This window comes from Halichoerus grypus, chromosome 6, assembly GCF_964656455.1.
Source record: "Halichoerus grypus chromosome 6, mHalGry1.hap1.1, whole genome shotgun sequence".
NCBI classification, from domain to species: Eukaryota; Metazoa; Chordata; class Mammalia; order Carnivora; family Phocidae; genus Halichoerus; species Halichoerus grypus.
In genome coordinates this window covers 114,525,678-114,548,510 of record NC_135717.1, presented here as the reverse complement: position 1 = coordinate 114,548,510, position 22,833 = coordinate 114,525,678, and the positions used below count along the sequence as shown (strand labels likewise).

General features: G+C 50.1%; 2 protein-coding genes and 1 long non-coding RNA gene across 7 annotated transcripts in view; 1 reads left to right on the top strand and 2 right to left on the bottom strand.

Annotated features, from left to right (window-relative positions):
• The window catches only part of COL2A1 (collagen type II alpha 1 chain), a 30,740-nt gene extending 25,020 nt beyond the window's left edge, over positions 1-5,720 (top strand). The window contains exons 39-51 of the mRNA XM_078075935.1: positions 123-284; positions 483-590; positions 837-944; positions 1,266-1,319; positions 1,496-1,603; positions 1,813-1,866; positions 2,024-2,131; positions 2,386-2,439; positions 2,789-2,896; positions 3,257-3,545; positions 4,002-4,189; positions 4,394-4,636; positions 5,134-5,720. Of these exons, the coding sequence (XP_077932061.1) occupies positions 123-284; positions 483-590; positions 837-944; positions 1,266-1,319; positions 1,496-1,603; positions 1,813-1,866; positions 2,024-2,131; positions 2,386-2,439; positions 2,789-2,896; positions 3,257-3,545; positions 4,002-4,189; positions 4,394-4,636; positions 5,134-5,280 (1,731 nt within the window). The 3' untranslated portion in view covers positions 5,281-5,720. The remainder of the gene's footprint in view (positions 1-122; positions 285-482; positions 591-836; positions 945-1,265; positions 1,320-1,495; positions 1,604-1,812; positions 1,867-2,023; positions 2,132-2,385; positions 2,440-2,788; positions 2,897-3,256; positions 3,546-4,001; positions 4,190-4,393; positions 4,637-5,133) is intronic.
• Positions 5,721-6,475: 755 nt separating this feature from the next.
• Positions 6,476-10,900, bottom strand: LOC118540238 (uncharacterized). The gene is made up of 2 exons (XR_004919533.2): positions 7,704-10,900; positions 6,476-6,610 (listed from the first exon to the last, which is right to left on the bottom strand). It is a non-coding gene; the product is annotated as an uncharacterized LOC118540238 (long non-coding RNA).
• A 4,921-nt stretch (positions 10,901-15,821) lies between these two features.
• Positions 15,822-21,176, bottom strand: TMEM106C (transmembrane protein 106C). 5 transcript variants are annotated; one of them, XM_036099337.2, is made up of 8 exons: positions 21,105-21,176; positions 20,318-20,529; positions 19,351-19,414; positions 18,703-18,862; positions 18,471-18,611; positions 17,973-18,022; positions 17,427-17,480; positions 15,822-16,559 (listed from the first exon to the last, which is right to left on the bottom strand). In XM_036099337.2, the coding sequence occupies exons 2-8, from the start codon at positions 20,499-20,501 to the stop codon at positions 16,463-16,465; spliced, it is 750 nt and encodes a 249-aa protein (XP_035955230.2). In that variant the 5' UTR covers positions 20,502-20,529; positions 21,105-21,176; the 3' UTR covers positions 15,822-16,462. The 5 variants fall into 5 exon arrangements, with proteins under 5 accessions (XP_035955230.2, XP_035955229.2, XP_035955235.2 ...); XM_036099336.2 differs by having other exon boundaries at positions 21,031-21,170; XM_036099342.2 differs by having other exon boundaries at positions 21,109-21,170.
• Between the last annotated feature and the right edge of the window lie 1,657 nt (positions 21,177-22,833).

Genomic DNA, 22,833 nt, shown 5'->3' with positions numbered 1-22,833 from the left:
GGGGCAGGGGTCAGGCTGTCCTTCCTGTGGACGGAGCCCCGGTCCCTGGGGCCACAACGGCTTTGGCAGCCTGGATGGAGCAGGGTGAGAGGAATTCTCATTTCTTGCATTTGCTCTTCTAGGGAAACCCTGGGCCCCCGGGGCCCCCTGGTCCTTCTGGAAAAGATGGTCCCAAAGGCGCTCGAGGAGACAGTGGCCCCCCTGGCCGTGCCGGTGACCCCGGTCTCCAAGGTCCTGCCGGACCCCCCGGCGAGAAGGGGGAGCCTGGAGAGGACGGACCCTCTGTAAGTCCGTCACGGCCCCGGGCCAGGGGTTCTTTGGAGCTCACAGAGCCCACGATGGAAGGGGCCGCTCGGGAGGGGATGCTGTTGGGGTGGGGAGAGGGCTGGGGTTAGTGAGCGAGCGGCCGCCAGGCTGGGTGTGGCTGGCTGGGCCTTTCGAGCTCTGAGCTCATGCTCTCACCCCTGCCTCCCTTCTCTTAGGGCCCCGATGGTCCCCCAGGTCCCCAAGGTCTGGCTGGTCAGAGGGGCATCGTCGGTCTACCTGGGCAGCGTGGTGAGAGAGGATTTCCTGGCTTGCCGGGCCCATCGGTGAGTGAAGGACGCCCCTTCCTTTGGGGAGCCGGGCCCAGTCTGGCTCAGGCCAGGGCTCTGCATGCCATGCTCTTGGTGCGGTGGCCTGGCTTCCGCAGAAACACCGCCACTCTCTGAGGCTTCCACCCACTCTGCACCCTCCGAACTCTCCCTCTGTCAGCCCTTTCTCTGGAAAGGCTCAGCAGGTCTGGGGCTGGGATTCTTAGGCGTGCACACTCATTGTCCCTGTCGCTGTCTTTCCAGGGTGAGCCCGGCAAGCAGGGAGCTCCTGGTGCATCTGGAGACCGAGGTCCTCCCGGCCCCGTGGGTCCTCCTGGCCTGACCGGTCCTGCTGGCGAACCTGGACGAGAGGTGAGCAGCGGGACCCGTGGTGGGTGGCCCTTACCAGGGCGAGGCGGACCGGCCCAGTCCTGGCGCCCCGGAGGAGGGGATGGCAGGACCGGCTGATAGGCCCAAGTGGCCGGCTGGGATGGGAAGGTTGTGATGGGGGAGGGAGGGCGCGGAGACTGAGAACCGGTGCTCGGGGAGGAAGGCAGAAGGAAGCTTGGGGAGCTTCCGGAGCTGCAGCTGGATGGAAGGGCGCAAGCCTGGGGCTCCTGAGGGCAGGGTGGACGAGCAGTGTGGGAGCCGGGCAGGGGCAGCTCTCATGGCATCTTGTCTCCCCTTGCCCAGGGAAGCCCTGGTGCTGACGGCCCCCCTGGCAGAGATGGCGCGGCTGGAGTCAAGGTGAATATCTGGGTGTCTCTGTGTGCAGTGGGACAGGGAGGACATTCTGTCGGGCCTAACAGCTCAGCCTGGGGTGGCAGGTTGGGGTCAGAGTTCTTGTCTCAGTTGGGAAGGACATTTTCTCCAGGTCTCTTCTGGAACATTCCTCTCTAAGGCTGAGTCCTCTCTCCTGACAGGGTGATCGTGGTGAGACCGGTGCCGTGGGCGCCCCCGGAGCCCCCGGGGCCCCTGGCTCTCCCGGCCCTGCCGGCCCGACTGGAAAGCAGGGAGACCGAGGAGAGGCTGTGAGTATCCTTAATTCAGTAAAAGCTGGGAGTGGAGGAGGGTGGCCAAGTGAGCTGGGAGCTCACCCACCGTCGGCCTGGTCCCCGGGCCCTGGCGGTCTCTGGGCTGTGGGAGCAGCAACCTCGGTGCCCAGCCTGGGACAGATGCAGAGGAGGGCCCTCCCTGTCCTGGCTCTGCTCTGACGCTGTCCCCACATTCCCCCTCACAGGGCGCACAAGGCCCCATGGGTCCCGCAGGACCGGCAGGAGCCCGGGGAATCCCAGTGAGTATCTGCGTGTCCTCTGTGGGGTTCCCAACAGGGGCAGGTTTGGAGGCCAGTGGGGACCCTGTGGATCCCAGGACTCCGTGGCTCAGGTGAGGCCAGCAGCGTGCTCTCGCCCTGGCCAACCTGACCTGGCCTGTGTCTGTCTTGTTCCCAGGGCCCTCAAGGCCCCCGGGGTGACAAAGGAGAAGCTGGGGAAGCTGGCGAGAGGGGACTGAAGGGACACCGTGGCTTCACCGGTCTGCAGGGTCTGCCTGGACCTCCTGTGAGTGTTGCCGTCTATGCATGGCTCCCCAGGGCCTCCCGTTGCTCAGAGCCCGCTCGGGTGTCCCAGGCCGCTAAGTCAACTTGGGATCCTCCTAGGAAATTTTCAGGACTTGCTCCTCCCTCCGACCCTGAGGAAGTGGGAAGGGAATGGGAGTAGGACATGTCATATGTATATTCAAGAAGGCCTCCCACCCTGGAAGATGGGGCCCTGTCCATGCTGACCTCTGACCTTCGCCTCTTCCTTTTGCACAGGGTCCTTCTGGAGACCAAGGTGCTTCTGGTCCTGCTGGTCCTTCTGGCCCTAGAGTAAGTGAGCTGGAGTGAGCCCTTCCTCGGGGGGCGGGGAGGGAAGCCTCAGGCTCAGGGGGCCTCACCTGGCAGTGGAGGTAGGACTGGCTCAGGGTGACCGGGACCAGAAAAACACCTGAGTCCACAGGCTGGGTGAACATGACAACAGCCCCCGGCTGTCAGATGGGCCCCCGGGAATGGATTTGACAAGGAGGAGCTTAGGATGGTAGGAGAGCCACGAGGCAGAGACCGGGCTGGGCTCTGTGACAGAGAAGCATGAAGCTGCGGGGCTTCATGTCAGGACGGTCCCCTGAGCGGCCACTCCCGACCGCCCCTTCCGTGATGGCTCTTCTCTCCTGGCCCGCAGGGTCCTCCTGGCCCTGTCGGTCCCTCCGGCAAAGATGGTGCTAATGGAATCCCTGGCCCCATTGGACCCCCTGGTCCCCGTGGACGTTCAGGCGAAACTGGCCCTGCGGTAAGTGTCCTGACTCCTTCCCTGCGGTCTGGCCTGTCCCCAGCATCCGGGAGGCTTGCGTGCTCTGGGGCCAAGGGCCTCTTTCAGGGCATCAGCCTGCAGCTAATGATGAGGGCATCCTTTATCCTGGGTCTTCCCAGGAGGTTCAAAGGGCCCATGCTTGGTATTGGGACACAGAAGAGAGGGGCTGATGCAGAAGTAGGGAAGGTGCTAGGATTTTCTTGGTCTTTGGCCTGCCGCACCCCTCCCCCACCCACGGGACTGGAAGAAGACACTCTAGTGTATTCTAGCAGGTGGAGATGTACCCAGGAGGGGCCTATCCCCACAATTCCCGGCTGATTGCTGTGTTTCCTGATGCAGGGCCCTCCTGGAAACCCTGGACCCCCTGGCCCTCCAGGTCCCCCTGGCCCTGGCATCGACATGTCTGCCTTTGCTGGCCTCGGCCCGAGAGAGAAGGGCCCCGACCCCCTGCAGTACATGCGGGCTGACCAGGCAGCCAGCGACCTGAGACAGCATGATGCTGAGGTGGACGCCACGCTCAAGTCCCTCAACAACCAGATCGAGAGCCTCCGCAGCCCCGAGGGCTCACGCAAGAACCCTGCTCGCACCTGCCGGGACCTGAAACTCTGCCACCCTGAATGGAAGAGCGGTGAGCCTGCCAGGCAGGACCCCTGGCCCCAGAGAGCAGGAAGTCAGCCCACCGGACGGGGCCCCTGCAGAACAAGGGAGGAGGCATCGCTTAGCACAGGGCAGAGCCGGGCCTGAAAGGTTCTGGCAGATGGCCACTCCTCCATCTCACAGCAGAGAAAGCCCAACCCTGGGTCCTGTCGTGCCATGGCCACGTGGCAGACGTGACGTCAGGGGAGAGCTCCATCCACCAGGCAGGCCCTGCTCCTGCCCTTTGGCTTGCACCCGTGTTTAGCACTGGACTTTCCTGCCCGGGTCTCCTTGCTCCTGGGTCCTTGCGTCTCCCCTCCCTTTGGCCACACGTGGCCCTTACCACCTGTGCCTCTGCCCCTTGCGTCCCCCTTGGCCTTTCTGTGTCTCCTAGGCAGTTGTGTCTGCCTGTCTGAGCCCCGATGGGGTGTCGCGTCTCCCCCTGTAGGAGACTACTGGATTGACCCCAACCAGGGCTGCACCTTGGACGCCATGAAGGTTTTCTGCAACATGGAGACTGGCGAGACCTGCGTCTACCCCAACCCAGCGAACGTTCCCAAGAAGAACTGGTGGAGCAGCAAGAGCAAGGACAAGAAACATATCTGGTTTGGGGAAACCATCAATGGTGGCTTCCACGTGAGTACCTGGCTGCCCTAGGCCAGAGATGCCGTCTTGAAGCCTTTCGCTTCTTTCTCCCTCCGAGTTGATGGCACCCCACCCATACTCTCACCCGTTTTCCTTGGGGCTGAAGAGGAAGGAAAGGGGAGGGACTGTAGTTTGAAGCGTGATCCCGCTGGATGCTGCCCCTGGGCCTCACCCCACTGCTCTCTGCCTGAACAGTTCAGCTACGGTGATGACAACCTAGCTCCCAACACGGCCAACGTCCAGATGACCTTCCTACGCCTGCTGTCCACCGAGGGCTCCCAGAATATCACCTACCACTGCAAGGACAGCATTGCCTACCTGGACGAAGCAGCCGGCAACCTCAAGAAGGCCCTGCTCATCCAGGGCTCCAATGACGTGGAGATCCGGGCTGAGGGCAACAGCCGGTTCACATACACTGTCCTGAAGGATGGCTGCACGGTGAGTCAGGGCATGGGGATGGGAGCCTCCGGAGAGATGAGCTGCCTGAGGCCGAGGGCGGGCCCACAGCTGGTGTCAGGTCTAAAGGGATGGATCCTCAGAGGTGTGAGCGGGTGGGGTTAGGTAGAGAAGACAGGCAGAGTGACAGGTGAGGGAGGGGTGCTGTTCCGTCTTCTTCCCTCCCTTGGCTCAGGGGAAAGAAGCCCTACCCAGCACGTCCAGTTACCCTTGGAGGAGTGTATCCATGTCGAGTGTGGGGGCCGGCCCCCAGGCTGGAGCGAAGAGGGGCTCGCTGTGGGGGAGGGAGCCGGGAGGGGAGGGCAGCGTGGAGGGGCCTTTGCTGGCAAGGCCAGGAGTTGAGGTGGAGAGGGCTCTGGCGAGCCAAGGAGAGGTCGGGGGGGCCCCTGAGCACGTTTTGTACTTTGGGCTCTATGAGGCTCGGCTTTGGGGTCCTGGGCGGCTGGCGCTGGACGGTGTCTCCTCTCTTTCTCCCCTAGAAACACACCGGTAAGTGGGGCAAGACTCTGATCGAGTACCGGTCACAGAAGACCTCGCGCCTCCCCATCATTGACATTGCGCCCATGGACATAGGAGGGCCCGAGCAGGAATTCGGTGTGGACATAGGGCCTGTCTGCTTCTTGTAAAAACCCGAACCCACAAACAACACAATCCATTGCCAACCCAGAGGACCCAAGTACTTTCCAGTCCCAGTCACTCTAGGGCTCTGCACTGAAGGGCTGACCTGACCTGATGTCCATTCATCCCACCCGCTCACAGTGTGGACTTTTCTCCCCTCTCTTTTTAAGAGACCTGAACTGGGCAGACTGCAAAATAAAATCTCGGTGTTCTATTTATTTATTGTCTTCCTGTAAGACCTTTGGGTCGAGGCAGAGGCAGGAAACTAACTGGTGTGAGTCAAACGCCCCCTGAGTGACTGTCCCCAGCCCAGGCCAGAAGAGTCCCCTTCAGGTGCTGGGCGCAGGAACTGTGTGTGTCCTACACAATGGTGCTATTCTGTGTCAAACACCTCTGTATTTTTTAAAACATCAATTGATATTAAAAACAAAAAAATTATTGGAAAGTACATATTGACCTGTGCTTTTTGTTATTTTCCCTTAGTCTTTCTTTGATTCTGTAGGCATGACCAAATGGCCACCTTAAGGCCGTCGTCTATTGACTTTTCACCCAGGAGGGAGGACACTAGAGTCACGCTGCCTGGTTTAGTGACCTCACACAAACACATACTTGCCTCCTTTTGTAACCTTCGCACTGCATGGAACCAAGGAGGGAACTGGGACCAGAGGCCAAGATTTGGGAAGGGGGACAGAAAATATAGGCATGGCCTTGTTCTTGAGTAACACAAAACACAACTCTAGGGCATGGGGATGGGACAGTGTGTGGGCCATCTCTTCCTGGACAGGGGAGCTCAGAGATGCTCCTGAGGGAGGGTGGGGAAGGTGGGGCGGGGAGCAAGTCCACAGGGACCCATGATCAGTGCACACAATCGGCCAGTCTTGGTGATCTATTTGTCTGTGTCCTTCTCTAAGATTTTTAGGTCAAGGAGAGGTGGAAGTGTTACATGCTTGTCCCTACCCCTTATTCCATTTTCCTGCCCCCTCTTTTGGCCCTCCCTTCTCTACTTCCTGGGCCTGCACTTAAAGCTTCCTCTCAACACCAGCCTTATGAATGGATAGCCTCCCATTTCTCCCTACCATCAGGGGTCCCTTGCTTTCCAATGACTCCTGTGTGGCACAACGAGGAAACGGTCACCTTCCTCACCAGAGGGCATGGTGGTGGTGATGTGTGAAGTAGGCGGGAGACACAAAACCAGTCAAAATCAACAATGGTACTAATTTATAAAATACATTTCAAAAGATACCTGGCACTGCTGATAAACCAGAGGGCCATCCCTTTCTCTGCCCCTGTCTCCCATCGCTGCCTCCCCCTTCCTCCAGACGAAGGTAGATGGCTTTCCTAGTAAAGAAACAACAAAAATAAAAATACCTAAGACATTTTTGTTGGACTTGTTTGTATTAATATTCAACTTATAGTGTAAACTGTTCAATAAATTATCTTATCAGGGCTAATTCATGACAAACTAAAAGAGTAAGATGAAAACATAAGTAAAAATACCTAACTAGAAAAGCTATCTCACATCAATGTCTGCAATAGCCAAACTGTGGGAAGAGCCGAGATGCCCTTCAACAGATGAATGGATAAAGAAGATGTGGTCCATATATACAATGGAATATTACTAGCCATCAGAAAGGATGAATACCCAACTTTTACATCAACATGGATGGGACTGGAGGAGATTATGCTAAGTGAAATAAGTTAAGCAGAGAAAGTCAATTATATGGTTTCACTTATTTGTGGAACATAAGGAATAGCATGGAGGACATTAGGAGAAGGAAGGGAAAAATGAAGGAGGGGGGAAATCGGAGGGAGAGATGAACCATGAGAGACTATGGACTCTGAGAAACAAACAGGGTTCTAGAGGGGAGGGGGGAGGGGGGATTGGTTGGCCCGGTGATGGGTATTAAGGAGGGCACGTACTGCATGGAGCACTGGGTGTTATACGAAAACAATGGATCGTGGATCACCACATCAAAAACTAATGATATATTGTATGGTGACTAACAGAACATAATAAAATTAAAATTAAAAAAAAAGAAAAGCTATCTCATAATTTAAAATAACCCTTCCATCTGCCAAGAGAGCTGATGCGGGCAAGGGGAGAACAGTGGGGTATACAGCTGCTTCTGAAAACTCCTTAGACAAAGGTGGAGCTGAGTGGTGGAACTGGGCTCCGCCCTGTAGCTCCCTCCAGGAATGCACACTGAAAGCCTGCAGCGGCTTCCTCGGTGGTCAAAGCAAAACGTACAACCTTGGCTGCCAGTGCTGTGCTACCTACCTCCGCTCCCTTGTCCCAACTTAGCCGAGAGGGGAAGGTGAGAATAACCAGCTTTGTTACTAATTCCTGAGATCCCTGATGCCCCAGGAAAGGCAAAAGTTCTCTTTGCTGAGAATAGCCTCCCTTGACCCCAGCAGGACTGAGTGGACAGACCTGGTTTACTAAAATGAGATCCCTCGGGGCGCCTGGGTGGCTCCGTCGTTAAGCATCTGCCTTCAGCTCGGGTCATGATCCCAGGGTGCTGGGATGGAGCCCCGCATCGGGCTCCCTGCTTGGTGGGAAGCTGCTTCTCCGTCTCCCACTCCCCCTGCTTGTGTTCCCTCTCTCGCTGTGTCTCTGTCAAATAAATAAATAAAATCTTTAAAAAAAAAGTAAAATGAGATCCCTCATATCCATACAAATGTATGGCATTAAAAGGCTTTAACTAGGAGCTGGAGCTCAGATTTCCTCAAGTCACCTGGATCCTGGGTAAATCACAACTTCTGAAATTGGGTCCCCTTCTGACCATGTGAAGGAACACAGAGAGAAGGTTAAGAGTGCTGTCAAGGTGATGAAGGATTTTACTTATAGTTACTTCTGGGGAAGACTGCAGAGTAAGAGGACCCTAAGCTCACCCTGTCCCACAGATATATCTAGAAACACCCACATCACTGTAAATAACCCAGAAAATGACACAAATAGTAGTAGAAGAGACTCTCCATAGCTAAATGTAAAGAGGCCACATCAGAAATGGTAGAAAGGGCCAAGATGTGGTCCAGAGCTAAACAGATTTACAGGACTGTCCATGGGAGGAAGGGACACCAGGGGCATGGAGACGGGAGAGAACAGACCCTCACATCAGAAATCCCAGGCATGGGGAACGCGCAAAGGGAAAACAAATTCCCATAACATTTGGCTTTGAAAACCACACGGGCAAAACTCTGTAGTTCTTACAATCAGCAGGAGCTCAATACCTGGAACTTTAAAAATAAGCAGGCTCAGCTCTGGGAGAGCCGGGAGAGTGAGAGGGAATGGAGTCCCCACCCTTAAAGAGAGCACACAAACAGCCCAGCTGAGACACAGCACAGAAGCAATAGTTTGAAAGATGCCTGGGCTGTATGGGAGGGAGATTCGTTTGCTAATCTCAGGGCATGTGCTGGAGGAGCAGGGATCTTTGGGAGACTTCTCTAGGAACAAAGGAGCTAGCAGGCAGCATTTCCCTCCCCTGCCTCCCAGCCTAGACACAAGGACACCTGAGGGAACCAGTGTGACATCAACATTCTCCACCTAGCTTGCTAACAATGTCCCCACCCCAGTGTTCTCCTGTGGATATGCCCCCTCCAACCTGACTGGCCTTGGCCAGAGTTTTGAGCAGCTGCATATCCTCTCCCACAGTGGAAGGGTTTAAAAGTTACTGGCCATGAGCCCTGCTCCCATGCTGTCCTGTGGACCTGCTCCCTCCAATATGCCTTTGGCCAGAGCCTATCCAAAGTGGTGCCATAAGCCTGACAGTGTGCAGACAGCCCCCAGAGGGGCCAGCACCACTCTAAAGGGACTGCTGCCCTGGGGGAAGGGGAAGATAACCATACACACTAGTCCAACAGTCACCCCAACAGTGGGCTGGGGGCAGACAGCTGATGTGATTGCTGACCTCACCCACCAACAAAAGCTTCTCAGGGGACAACACAAGGAAAACACCCTGCAGTTTGGTGCTGCTACATCACTGGCAAACATCTAGACTGATTCAAGCCCATGGTGGCCCCAGACTGGCCCCCTAACAACACAGGGACCAAACCCTACCCACAACAGGCAAAGAAAGCCACTGCAGACGACCAGACTGAAGGCCAACGTGGCTCAGCCACAACAGCAGGGCTCACGCAAAACACACAGGAGACACCCCTGAAGCACCAGGTTCTGTGAACAGAGGACACTGCACTGCAGGGCACTCCAGGACCTCTTCTTCATAAGGCCACTACTTTCAGGAACAGGAGATGTAGCTGACTTCCCTAACACAGAGAAACAGACACAGAGAGTTAGACAGAATGAGGAGACAAAGGGATATGTCCCAGATGAAAGATCAGGACAAAATCAAAAAGAGGGCTAAACAAAATTGAGATAAGTAGTACGACTAAGAGAGAATTTTAAGTAATGGTCATAAAGATACTCACTGTACTGAGAAAAGACTGGAGGATCTCAGTAAGACCCTTAACAAAGAGAGAGAAAACATAAAAAAAGAACCACTCAGAGATGAAGAACTCAATAACTGAAATTAAAAATACACTACATGGAATAAATAGTAGACTAGAGGAAGCAGAAAAATGGATCAGCAACCTGAAGGACAGAGTAATGAAAAGCAAGAGAACTGAATAGGAGAGGGAGGGAGGGAGGAAGGGAGAGGGAAAGAGAGAGAGAGAAAGAAAACAGACTTAGGGAACTCAGTGACTCCATCAAGCATAATAACATTCGCATTATAGGTATCTCAGAAGGAGAAGAGAGAGAAAAGGATGCAGAAAATTTGAAGAAATAGTAGCTAGAAACATTCTGAATCTGAGGGAAGGAAACAGAAATCTAGATCCAGAAGGCAAAGAGAGCTCCCAACAAAATCAACCCAAGAAGGTCCTCACCAAGGCACATAGTAATTAAAATGGCCAAAAAATAGTAATAAATAATTTTAAAAGCAGCAGGAGAAAAGAAAAGTTATATACAAGGGAAACCCCATAAGGCTATTAGAAGACTTTTCTAGGCCAGAAGGGAGCTGTGTGATATATTCAAAATGAAGGGAGCAGTGTGATATATCCCTGTAGCCAAAAATATTCTATCCAGCAAGGCTATCATTCAGAATAGAAGGAGAGAGAAAGAATTTCTCAAAAAAAAACCCACAAAAGTTAGGGGCACCTGGGTGACTCAGTCAGTTGAGCGTCTGACTCTTGGTTTCAGCTCAGGTCATGATCTCAGGATTGTGAGATTGAGCCCCGTGCTGGGCTCTGTGCTCAGTGGGGAGTCTGCTTGAGATTCTCTCTCTCCCTCTCACCCTACTCTCTCTCTCTAAAAAATAAATAAATCTTAAAAAAAAAAAACAAACACCAAAACCCCAAAAGTTAAAGGAGCTCATGACCACTAAGTCAGTCACACAAGAAATATTAAAGGGAACTCTTTGGGTGGAAAAGAAAGATAATAAGTAGGAATAAGAAAGGTAGGAAGCACAAAAGCAGTAAAAATAGGTATATCTGTAAAAATCAGTCAAGAGATTCACAAAAGGATATAAAGTATGACACCATAAACCTAAAACGTGGGGTTGGGGGAGAGGAATAAAGAATGGGTTCAAACTTAAGCAACCATCAACTTAATATAGACTCCTATATGCAGAAAACATTACAGACAAACCTAATGGTAAACACAAATAAAAAACCACTGATAGATATGCAAAGAATAAAGAGAAAGGAATCCAAGTATATCATTAAAGAATGCAAGCAAACTGTGAAAGAGAGCAAGAGAAGAAAGGAGCAGAGAAGAACCACAAAAACAAATATAAAACAAGTAACAAAATGGCAAAAAGTATATGCCTATAAATACTTTGATTGTAAATGAACTAAATGCTCCATAGAGTGATGGAATGGATAAAAAAGCAAGACCCATCTATTTGCTCCCTACAAGAGACTCAGTTCAGACATAAATACACATGCAAACTGAAAGTGGAAGGATAGAAAAGCATTTATCAGCCAAATGGAAGTAAAAAGAAAGCCAGAAAATAGAGGAGCAATACTTATATCAGACAAAATAGACTTATGAATAGACTGTAACAAGAGACAAAGAAGGGCACTACATAATCATAAAGGGACAATTCAACAAGAAGGTATAACAATTGTAAATATTTATGCACCCAACATGGGCGCACCCAAATACATAAAGTAGCTATTAACAACAAAAAGGAAGTAATGAAGAGTAATACAATAGTAGTGGAGGACTTTAACAACTCACTTACATGAATGGACAGACCATTCAAACAGAGTATCAACAAGGAAGGCGCTTTGAATGACATACTGGACCAGATGAGTCTAACAGACATACTCAGAACATACCATCCTGAAACAGCAGAATACATATTCAAGTGCACATGGAACATTCTCCAGAACAGATCACATATTAGGCCACAAAGCCAGCCTCAACGTATTCAAGATCAAAGTCATGCCGTGCATCTTTTTTACCACAATGCTATGAATCTAGAACTCAACCACAAGAAAAATATCTGGAAAGAACACAAGTACATGGAGGTTAAATAACATGCTACTAAGCAGTGAAGGGTCAACCAAGAAGTCAAAAAGGAAATAAAAAAATACATGGAGACAATCAAAACACAAGGGTCCAAAATCTTTGGGATGCAGCAAAAGCTGTTCTTTTTTTTTTTTTTTTTTAAGATTTTATTTATTTATTTGACAGAGAGAGAGAGAGCATAAGCAGGGGGAATGGCAGCAGAGGGAGAGGGAGAAGCAGACTCCCCGCTGAGCAGGGAGCCCGATATGGGGCTCCATCCCAGGACCCTGGGATCATGACCTGAGCCGAAGGCAGACATTTAACCAACTGAGCCACCCAGGTGCCCCCCCATTGCATTTCTATACACTAATAATGAAGCAGCAGAAAGTGAAATTAAGAAAACAATCCCATCTACAATTGCACCAAAAAATTAAAATATCTAGCAATAAACTTAACCAAAGGGGTGAAAGAGCTATACTGTGAAAATTATAAAGCACTGACAAAGAAAATTGAAGATGACACAAAGAAATGGAAAGATATTCCATGCATAGATTGGAAGCACAAATATCATTACAATATCTAACCACCCAAAGCAATCTACAGATTTAATGCAATCTCCATTAAAATACCAACAGAATTTTTCACAGAACTAGAACAAACAATCCTAAAATTTATATGGAACCATAAAAGATCCTAAATAACCAAAGCAATTCTGAAAAAGAAAAGCAAAGCTGGAGGCCTCACAATTCCAGACTTCAAGCTCTATTACAAAGCTGTCATCATCAAGACAGTAGGAACTGGCACAATAACAGACACAAAGATCAATGGAACAGAATAGAAAACCCAGAAATAAGCCCACAAATATATGGCCAATTAATCTTTCACAAAGGGGGAAGGAATATCCAATTCCTGGGAAAAAGACAGTCTTTTTCCTGGGAAAAAGACAGTCTCTTCAACAAATGGTGTTGGGAAAACTGGTCAGCTACATGCAAAAGAATGAAACTGGACCCCTTCCTTACACCATACACAAAAATAAACTCAAAATGGATTAAAGACCTAAATGTGAGACCTGAAACCATAATCATCATGGAAGAGAGCATAGGCAGTAATTTCTCTGACATCGGCCGTAGCAACATTTCTCTAGAAAGGTCTCCTGAGGCAAGGCAAACAAAAGCAAAAGTAAACTATTGGGACTACATCAAAATAAAAAGCTTCTGCGCTTTTTTTAAAGCGAAGGAAACAATCAACAAAACTAAAAGTCAACCTACAGAATGGGACAAGATATTTGCAAATGACGTATCTGATAAAGGGTTAGTATCCAAAATTTATAAAGAATTGATACAACTCAACACCCAAAATACAAATAATCCAATTAAAAAATGGGCAGAAGACATGAACAGACCTTTCCCCAAAGAAGACATATGGAAGGCCAACAGACACTTGAAAAGATGCTCAACATCACTCATCATCAGGGAAATGCAAATCAAAACTACAATGAGGTGTCACCTCACACCTGTCAGAATGGCTAACATCAAAAACACAAGAAACAACAAGTGTTGGCAAGGAGGTGGAGAAAAAGGAAACCCTCTTGCACTGTTGGTGGAAATGCAAACTGTGGCAGCCATGGTGAAAGACAGTATGAGGGTTCCTCAAAAATTAAAAATGGAACTACGATATGATCCAGTTATCACATGAGTGGGTACTTACCCCCAAAATACAAAAACACTAATTCAAAGGGATACATGCATGCCTACATTTATTGCAGCATTATTTACAAAAGCCAAATTATGGAAGCAGCCCAAGTGTCTACTGACTGACCAATGGATAAAGAACATGTGGTCTATATACACAATGGAATATTATTCAGCCATAGAAAAGAATGAAATCTTACCATTTGCAATAATATGGATGGAACTAGGATAATGTGAAGTGAAATAAGTCAATCAGAGAAAGACAAATGCCATATGATTTCACTCATATGTGGAATCGAAGAAATAAAACAAACAAGGAAAGGAAAAGAGAGAAAGCAAGAAATAGAGAACTATAGAGAACAAACTGATGGTTGCCAGAGGGGAGAGGGGTGCAGGGATGGGGGAAACAGGTGAAGCGGGTGAAGAGTACACTTAGGATAAGCACTCAGTAACGTATAGAAGCATTGACTCACTACTAATGTACGCCTACAACTAATATAACACTGTATGTTAACTATACTGAAATTAAAACAAAGAAGCTTACTTATAAAGGCAAAGAATAAGAATTACTTTGCCCAGAAGAAGTATCTGGGATGCTTTAGATTCATGTAGAGCTTTTACAAATAGGCTCAGTTTTTAATTTTCATTATTTATTTATTTTTTTAAAGTAGGCTGTACACCCAGCGTGAGGCTTGACCTCACGACTCCCGAGATCAAGAGTCGCATGCTCTACCAACTGAGCCAGCCAGGGCGCCACCAAATAGGCAAAACTTTTAAAATAATTTGGTTCACACCCGAGGCTAGAGTTCCTAGAACAGCTGATCCAGGGATCTCGGGGATCCTGCTTTGGGGAAACTGGGGTTGCAGAATAGACTGTGGAGGCAAACTGTGGCCTCTATGGGGCCTGGCAAATATCAAAAGCTTGTGATAGATACACTTCTAGCTATGATTCTTGACAAAACGCATCAGACAAAATGCCATCCTTGGCGTACAGCAGGTGCTCAATAAACGTTTTTCTGGCTTGAGTAAGTGAACAAATGGAGATTTCCACCAGGTGACAGAGAAGTAGTTTGAGAGCAAGAAAGATCAGAGTACAGCCAAGCCAGAAACTACAGAGATCTCTAGTAAAGCCTCATCTCTAGGAAACATATTCTCTCCAAATCTCAGGGCACTAGAAAAACAACAGTGACAACAATGATGTCCAAGCCAACCGCCTGCCCTTCTATTTTGGTGTTGCTGACAGCAAATTACATGCATTTATTCAGTAATTGGCACATAGCATAATAAAACTATGCAGAACTTCCCAAAGTGTCATTTGGGATGCCAGGGATATAAACAGGCACGAGAATGCATATAGCATTACGCAGTCAGATGTGTTTAAAAGTTGTAAGTGCTCTCATTTGAATATCGTAGCTGAAGTCTAAGGTACTATGTAGTAGAAATGCTACTGAGGCACACGGCCATAAAATGTGACTCAAAACTGAGTAACCTTTTCAAAATTATACGGAAAGTATGCTAGAGGCTATTTGGGAAATGGGAAGACGAAAGAGAAGACGTCTGACTGTGACCGTCTTCATGCGTTCAGGGCACGCTCTTTGGGACAATGTTCTCACACATGACGACGTGCTCCCGCACCGCTGCACCCGACGCGCATCACTAGCGCGCACGTACATGCACACCACCAAAGGAGCCGGTGGAACGCGGAACCGTGGCTTTCAACCCTCAGCTTTGGGTGACTCAATCATGGTCGACATCGGCCAAACAGTCATGAAATTTAATGGTTGTCTGAAGGTTCAGAGTGCAAAAATCATTAAGCAAATCGTGAGCAGCGAGCGACGGGAATGGGGACAACAACTAATAGAGACTCCCTGCCACCATCTATTGCTCTGTTAGGGAGCCCACCTCAGCTGAGTTCTGAAACCTAACTACTCAACGGGATTCACTGTGGTCATGGGGCTGCGGCCCATTCCTGGGGCGCCAAGAGGGTGGTCACACTTCAAGCTTTCAGCCTTAAACTAGGTCCTCTCAGCGCTACAGCCAATGGGTGCGGGAGGTTATTCCTCCGTAGGAAAGCAGCTTCTCACTCGCCAGGCGTCTGCCCTACTGCTAGCTACCTCCCGGGGGGGAGCCCAGCACTCTGTCCCGGAAGGGCAGGGGGGCGCAGCCTGTCACCATCCCAGCCAGATGGAGAGAAGCAAGGCTGCGTTCTGCGAGGGGCGCTCCCGGGGACAGTGCCGTCAGGGCTCCTCTCCCTCCCTCCCCTCCTGTGCTGACCCACTTAGCAGGCAACTAGTCTACAGTCCCCCGGAGGTGGCTCCTAAGATACCCGGGCAATCAGAGGAGACGCAGATGAATCAAAAGCAGGGTTTATTTTTCTACCAAATCCCCAATCCATGTTCCAGCCAATGGATGAGGGGTAAATCAAGCCTCACATAGACTCTTGGTAAAAACAATTGTAACTTTCTACAGGAAAAAGTTGCTTTTTTTTTTTTTTTTAAAAGTTCCTAGGCATTTGAGAGCAGGTGAAAAAATTTCCCATATTAAAGGGTCTGTGCCTTCTTAGGTGTTCCCACGTTCCCGCCCTGCTGCCTCTTCTGTGCAGAGGAGTGGGGCCAGTCCGCGGCTGCCCTCACAGCCAACCTCCACGTCTCTCATGGTCTGCCAACCTAGAACCACGGGAGGATTTCAGGGCGCAATGCCCCAAGAACAGCTGAAAAGATCGGAATTCAATTCTCCAAACTTGCCTGAGTGCCTGCTATTTGCTGGGCACAGGCTAGGCACTGGGCAGTGATTCTGCTGGTTCTGAGAAACACGGGTGGTGCCACTGAGAGGAGTTCTCCCCTCAAGTAGCAGGAGGATGTTTGCTGGGGACTAAGAGAACCAATTTCTCCTCTACTTCTACCACCAGGGATAGGTATGAAACTCAGGCCCTGGGAACAGATGCTGTGTCTCTTCTGGCAGGTGCTGCCATGGAAGAACCAAGAGCAGTTTCTAAACAGCTGTGGAATTTGCTCCACAATCCACATAGTGATGGGTCTCCAAGGAGCTCTGGGTCATGTGGCCAATGTACGAAATCTTCACTGAAGTTCTAGGTGGAAAAAAAAAAAAAAACCAAGAAGAATAAATTCTGTTTTTGAGATGAAGTAAGAACAATAGCCTAAATAACTTCTTGCAAGCTCAGGCAACAATATCCATGGGTCCCAGATGTGTGTCTTCATGGTTACATAACCAGGAGGTCAGAGGATCTCTGTACCTTCACAGAAATGCTATGCCATGAGGTGACCTTCTCAAGAAGTGACTCTCAACCCAGGACAATTTTACCCCACAGGAAACTTCTGGCATTGTCTGGAGACATTCTAGGGTGTTACAACTGAGGGCGGGGGGAAGTGGTGACTGTTACTGGCACTTAGCAGATAGAGGCCCGGGATGCTGTTAAACATCCTGCAACACAGAGGACAGTTCCTCACAACAAAGGGTTGTGAATCCTTTGCTGAGGCTGAGAAACCCTGCTCTAGACCCTCATGTTTCAAATGCCCGCAGCAGGTGCTTTTCATTGGTAGATTTAACAGTCATGGTTCTAGGCCGAACCCTGAAGATCCGTGACATAGGGTCACTTGTGCGGACAGAAAGTAAGCTGGCCAAACGCTCATTACTTACACCTTGAGAAGCTTTTCTATTCTTTACTAGTCTCATTAGGATTCTAAAGGGATCACAAAAGTAGACCCGACTTCATGGAGAGAACTGTCTAGCTGCTGACTGTGAATCTGGGGATTTGTGATTTGGACCCTGCATCTAGAGGACTGTATCTGTACGGCACCGGGTGTGCTCTCTTCGCTTAGGTGCCTCTGCCTGGTGGGTCACACGGCACCTCCCGAGCAAAGGTGGCGACGTCACACAGTTTGATGGTCCAGAAGCAAACACAAAGGCCACGGGGACAGGAAGAAGAGCCACATACCGCATGAAGATCACTATGTTGTGCACCACGATATCGGGCAATGTGCAGAAGAAACTTCCAAACAGCAAATATGGAGACAGTCAGTTTGGTTTAAAAAAAAAAAAAAAGAAAGAAAGAAAAGAAAAAAAAAGAGAATCATCAGAAGAGTGCTGAGTTACATGGTCAGTCCTGCTCGGGGCCCCTTCCCTCCCCTCCCCACCTAAGTGCTGCCAAGGCTCACTAGCTCTGAGTGTCCCCCCACAGTGTCCCCCCCCACGGTGTCCATGCACCCTCCCACATCATGATCCTTTTTGTTTTTTCAAACCCACCATATAAATGCTGGAGCTTGGAAATGTTTCTAGTGGCTTAATGTTCTCTTAGAAATTCCAGCAAGTCAGTCGCATATCCAACAACATATCCTCCAAATAAACCTCAAGATGGCCAAAGCTTAGGGAACCTATGGGCCAAAGGCTGGGACTTAAGGTGGGACTGGCCCCCATCAGCTGAGTATACTCCGAATCCCTTTCACCCAGCAGAGAGCACACATACAGAGAACACGGTCCTTACTACACATAGGAAAACGGTCCTCCCATGTCAGCCTTCACAGTGAAATTCACCTGAAAGTAAGACAGCAGAGTCAGTCTGTGGCCAGGCAGGCTTGACACAGAACAGTACTATTATCGGCACTCCACAGACCTGGGAGCCTTCTTCCAGCACATACAAAGTACTTCCCCAAGACTGTCCCTGACACGCACCATGTCCCTCTAACCATGCCTGCAACCTCTTCCCTTCTGGGAGGCCAATGGACCTCAGACTGTAATACCTCCTCTTCTTGATTTGTAGCGAATTGCTTGCTCTTATAAATTCTTTTGTTCCCCTAATACTTAAATGCTGATTTTCCCCCCTAATTTCTTATAATTACAGGGCATGTCAGATCTTCCTCACCAACCAGTTCCTACCAGTGGGAATGAGAGGGGAAGCAAAGTCATGAGGCTACAGCATCCCCCAGCCCTTACTCCTCCTCCCTGAAGCCCGAGGAGCAAGGACCCTAAGAGAACAGCATACCAGTTGCTCGCTCCGAGGTGGAATGAGGGAGACGTTAGCAGTCACGTATGTGCCAACCACTGTGTTCATGTACTGAACCTGGCTGGACAGGCTGGTCACTGCCACGGAGTAGAAGTTGGAGTTCCTGATTTTCAGGGTGGCCTGCGTCAGGGCAAGTGAGGAAACAAGGATGAGTATCCTGGGTCCAAGACCTGCAGGTGCACGATCTGGGAAGCAAGGCCCTACGTCTTACCGTGATGGCAAGGATGACAAGGGAGTCCTGCTTATTAAACGTGACTTTCACCACTTTGATGCCGTCATCATCTACAAGGACCGAATGTGGAAACAGGAAGAAAACCACCAAGCCAGATGCCAGGAGACAGAGCAGGACAGACAGGAGGACGTACTGCTTGCTGCAAACGACACAGCACATGATTGGCCAGGCAGTCAGATATCAAGGTCCAGTTACTCAAGATTAAATGCAAAACCAGGAATGAGGGGAAAGGGCAAGTACAAAGAGCCAGGAACCACAAACCAGGCAAGAATGACTGGAGGGGGAGAAGTCTTTAAAACCCCCTTGAATGCTGTCATCTGGGAAGAAAAGCTGAAGAGAGGAGCTCCGAGCACAGAAACATTCCCTCACCTCCCACAAACGATACCCCTGTTCTCCAACGTCTTCCAAGTCAACTCTTTCACTTGGTCCTTAGAATGTTTCTAGCAGTTTCTCTCCCGGATTAGGATAGGGAAGAGATATCTTGCTTGAGCACATAGTATTAAAGGAAATGGGACATTTACAAGAACAGGTAAAAGTTTTTGAAAAGTTAGCTGGTGCTCATAAATATATGGGACTGGGGTAGAAGGACAGAAGTAGGCATTGATAGGAGAGAGGCACGAAACTCACGTTCTCTGAGGGCGCAATCTCTGATCACTGTGTGGGATCAAAGCCACCAACTCATTTACTTGTTCTAGGAAAGAACCGAACAATTATTTTGGTAAAAAAAAAAAATCCCATGCGCTGGTGGCACTCTCCTTTACATCGCACATCAACCTGCCGCAACACATGCTTGTCTGGAATCAGACATTTCTATAATACAGGTTTCACATTTTGGGCCTAAGGAACAAGAAACAAGTACATCTATAAAGTGTGCCACAAATTACAAAACATCTATCAGTCCTACCAGGACAGTGACATGGAGGTTGAGAAATCTAGGATCCTGTTCTAGTATTACTACGTGGCCTGGTGCTGCCGAATGGCCTGGGGGAAGTAATCATTACCTCTCTAGGCCACTGTCTCCTCATGTGTCATATGAAGGCTTGGGAGTAGATGGTTTCTAGGGTTCTTACCAGCTGTAAACATGTGTGACTCTCCATCTAAACTCTTAAGACTTTCTGAGGGCCAACTTAGTGACAGACGATCCTGTCCTTAATCAAGGCTCCACTGCTGAGCATGTTTTTCTCTCCCCACTTGAAATATTTTCCAGACCTTAGGCTGTTAATGATTTACTACCTGCTTCCTTGAAAAGAAGCTTCCAAGATGGCTCCCCTGCAAAGCTGTGCCAGGCCTTACGAGTGAGAGCAATAAAAAGATGTGCCTGTCAACAAATCCCACAGCGCAGAGCAAACTGAATGTTCCAAAGCAAGGAAACAAAGAACAAAAGAATGGAAGTGAAGAAAGGCTTTCAGATAAAAGGAGACCAACAGAAGTTGTGGAACCTACCCAAATTTATCAAGTCAGCTCAACTGGCTCCTGTTCAAGGCACTGTCTCTGACTATGGCACCACTGCCTAGAAGAAAAGCTCTGTCTGGGAGGCCGGAGAAGCCCTGTGGGTACCTTGGGAATTCTTCCCATGATTACCAAAGATTCTCACCTGTTGGAATGTAGCCTGTCCCCTGGCATGTGAGACAGGTGATGCTATCTCGACCAGTGAACTCCACATAGGGGAACTGAGCAATGGCTTCTTCCTGCTCCCTGTCGGCCAGCAAATCCTCCCTGTCCTCCTTCTTTCGCTTGCAGTAAGAGGGGCGAGCAGAGGTGGAATGCTGGGACCCCATGGCCGGGATGTGCCACTTGTGTCATGTCCTAGGAGGTACAGAGGTAAGTGAATGCAGGTTAGTGGCCACACCAAACCAGGAGAGAAGAAACTGCATCTTTCTATGAGAAAAGTGAAAACACAAAAATGACCCAACTGCCGTCCCGTGATTTCAAACAGCTGCACAATTTCCACCAGGATCATTTTGTAGCAACGTTCCCCACCTCCCTCCCACCCGCTACATAAAGCCAGAGAACAGCCCCCTCCGCCAACCTGTCCAGCTCCTCACGGCCTGCGGACTCGACGCACCCCAGCTCCCACCTGGTCCCAGCCTCGCCCCTTCCTGTCCTCTATCTGCAAACTCTGTGCTCTCCTCGAGAAAACCTTCCCGGACAAACAACAGGCACCAAATCAGTAACAGGGCTTCGAGCTCCCCATCCCCCTCCTCTCCCGGCCCCGGGAGGCGGGCTCAGGTCACGCCCCCTGGCAGAGTGACACTCTGAGCCCACCAGAGTCGCCCAGGCGTGAGCGGAACGCCGACGTCCCCGGACCTGCAGGGCGCCAACTCCTGGCAGCTCCTCTCCGGGCCGCAGCTGCCGCCACCTGCCCGCTCCGGCGGGATTACCTGCCTCGTCAGTCCTCGCTGCTGCCGGGACTGGCTGCGCACGCGCCGAAGGCCAAGCTGCGCGGGGAAGGGAGGTGGGGGGGAGGGGGACGCCGGCGTGCGCTCGCGCGTGCGCTCTTCGGAACCCAGCTGCGGCGCCGGCAGAGGGCGGTGGAGAGCGGCGCCCCGAGTGGTTTGGGGGAGGCGGACTGGGACAGAGGGCGACCCTCCGCAGTTCCTCAGAAACGCCGGGAGGGGCCTGAGTCAAGGTTCCCGAGCGGCGTTGTCTCTGCCTGGGGACGAGGAAGGAGCCGGCGGCGGCCAAAGCCGTTCTCAACCACTGTTGGAGTGCAGGGGCTGTGTGGACGCTGAGGGTACAAGGATGCAGAACACACGGAACCTGCCCCTCTACTGCTTTTAGTCCTCCCCTTCGCGAGTCGTCCATACACACAAAGGCATGCACAGAAGGGGTTAGAGAACACTTTTTTAAGGGTGGGTTTCTTTGTACGGACTACCCGCTTGAGCTTAGCCTGCAGCAGAGGGCAGACATTAATCAGGTGACATTGCTTAAGATGATACTGGGGAGAGGAGAGATTCTGAACTGGGTGGCAATGGGAGCCAAGCTGGCGACCTCCAAGGTCCGCCACCTCCGTATCTCTCTCCTCATTCTGTGGGGAAGGCTGGGTGCTCCTTCTGTTGTCTAGCCACCTGCCCAACTCCTGGTCACAGTCGGTCCACTGAGCCTTTTAGAGTAAGAAGGGCTAAAAAAGAAATATCGAATGACACTTGTTAAAGACCGTGAGGCAGACTCTACTAAAGGGGGCCACGGCAATGGGTGTAGGGACAGCTGCAACGGGGACTTGCTGTGGGGGAGAGGGATTGGGCACAGCTCTGAATACAACATGGGCAGGTAGGAATTTAGAGCCAAGGAGCAGGGTGGGAGTCAGTGGATGGAAAATTACTAAGAGGAAACATCAGGGGTAAGGAGAATTCTGGCTAAACTGACCTAACAGGATTCTTGCTGAAGACAGGACAGGGTGATCAGACATTTCCTAGGGGATGGTGGAGAAAGATCAGGTATCCAGAGTTGGGAGTTTTCTTGCTAAAACTGGATTTTACAATAAGCACACCGATGCGACTATGAGAAGTTTTAGGAGCCTGACTAAAGTTTGGTCAAGCAAAGAACTTTATCAGAAGCAACAAGGAGCCATTGTTCCTCTTTTTCTACCTCCAGCCCATACCTTCTCCTTCCTGAAATCTGGTCTTCACCTCTCTCTTTGCAAGCTCTATACCAATTTATATTCTTTATACAAATCTGATTGTGTTTGGGAAAACAATATTCTCAATTAAAAATACATTTCCCAGCCTTTCTTGCCATGTGACACAGTTTGAGCCAATGAGATATAAGCAGAGGTTGTGTGGTGCTTCCCGGAAAGCTCCTTAAAAGGGACAGAAACTCAACTGGTCCTTTTACCTTCCTCTTCCTGTTTGTAATTTGGACTTGATGTTGGAGACAGGGCAGCCATATTGTGACCACGAGGCTAGAAGTGCATCCTACGGGAGGCTGGGTAGAAGCATACAAGGAGCCTCAGTCCCTGTAGCATTTGGAGCCACATTCAGGCCCTGGACTACCTATCTTATGACTTCGTATTACATGAGAAAAATAACCACTCCCCACCAAAATTGTGCTTTTTGGCATGTCTCTCACCGTGGGATACAATCCTAAAAGATACAGACACAGACCTAATTA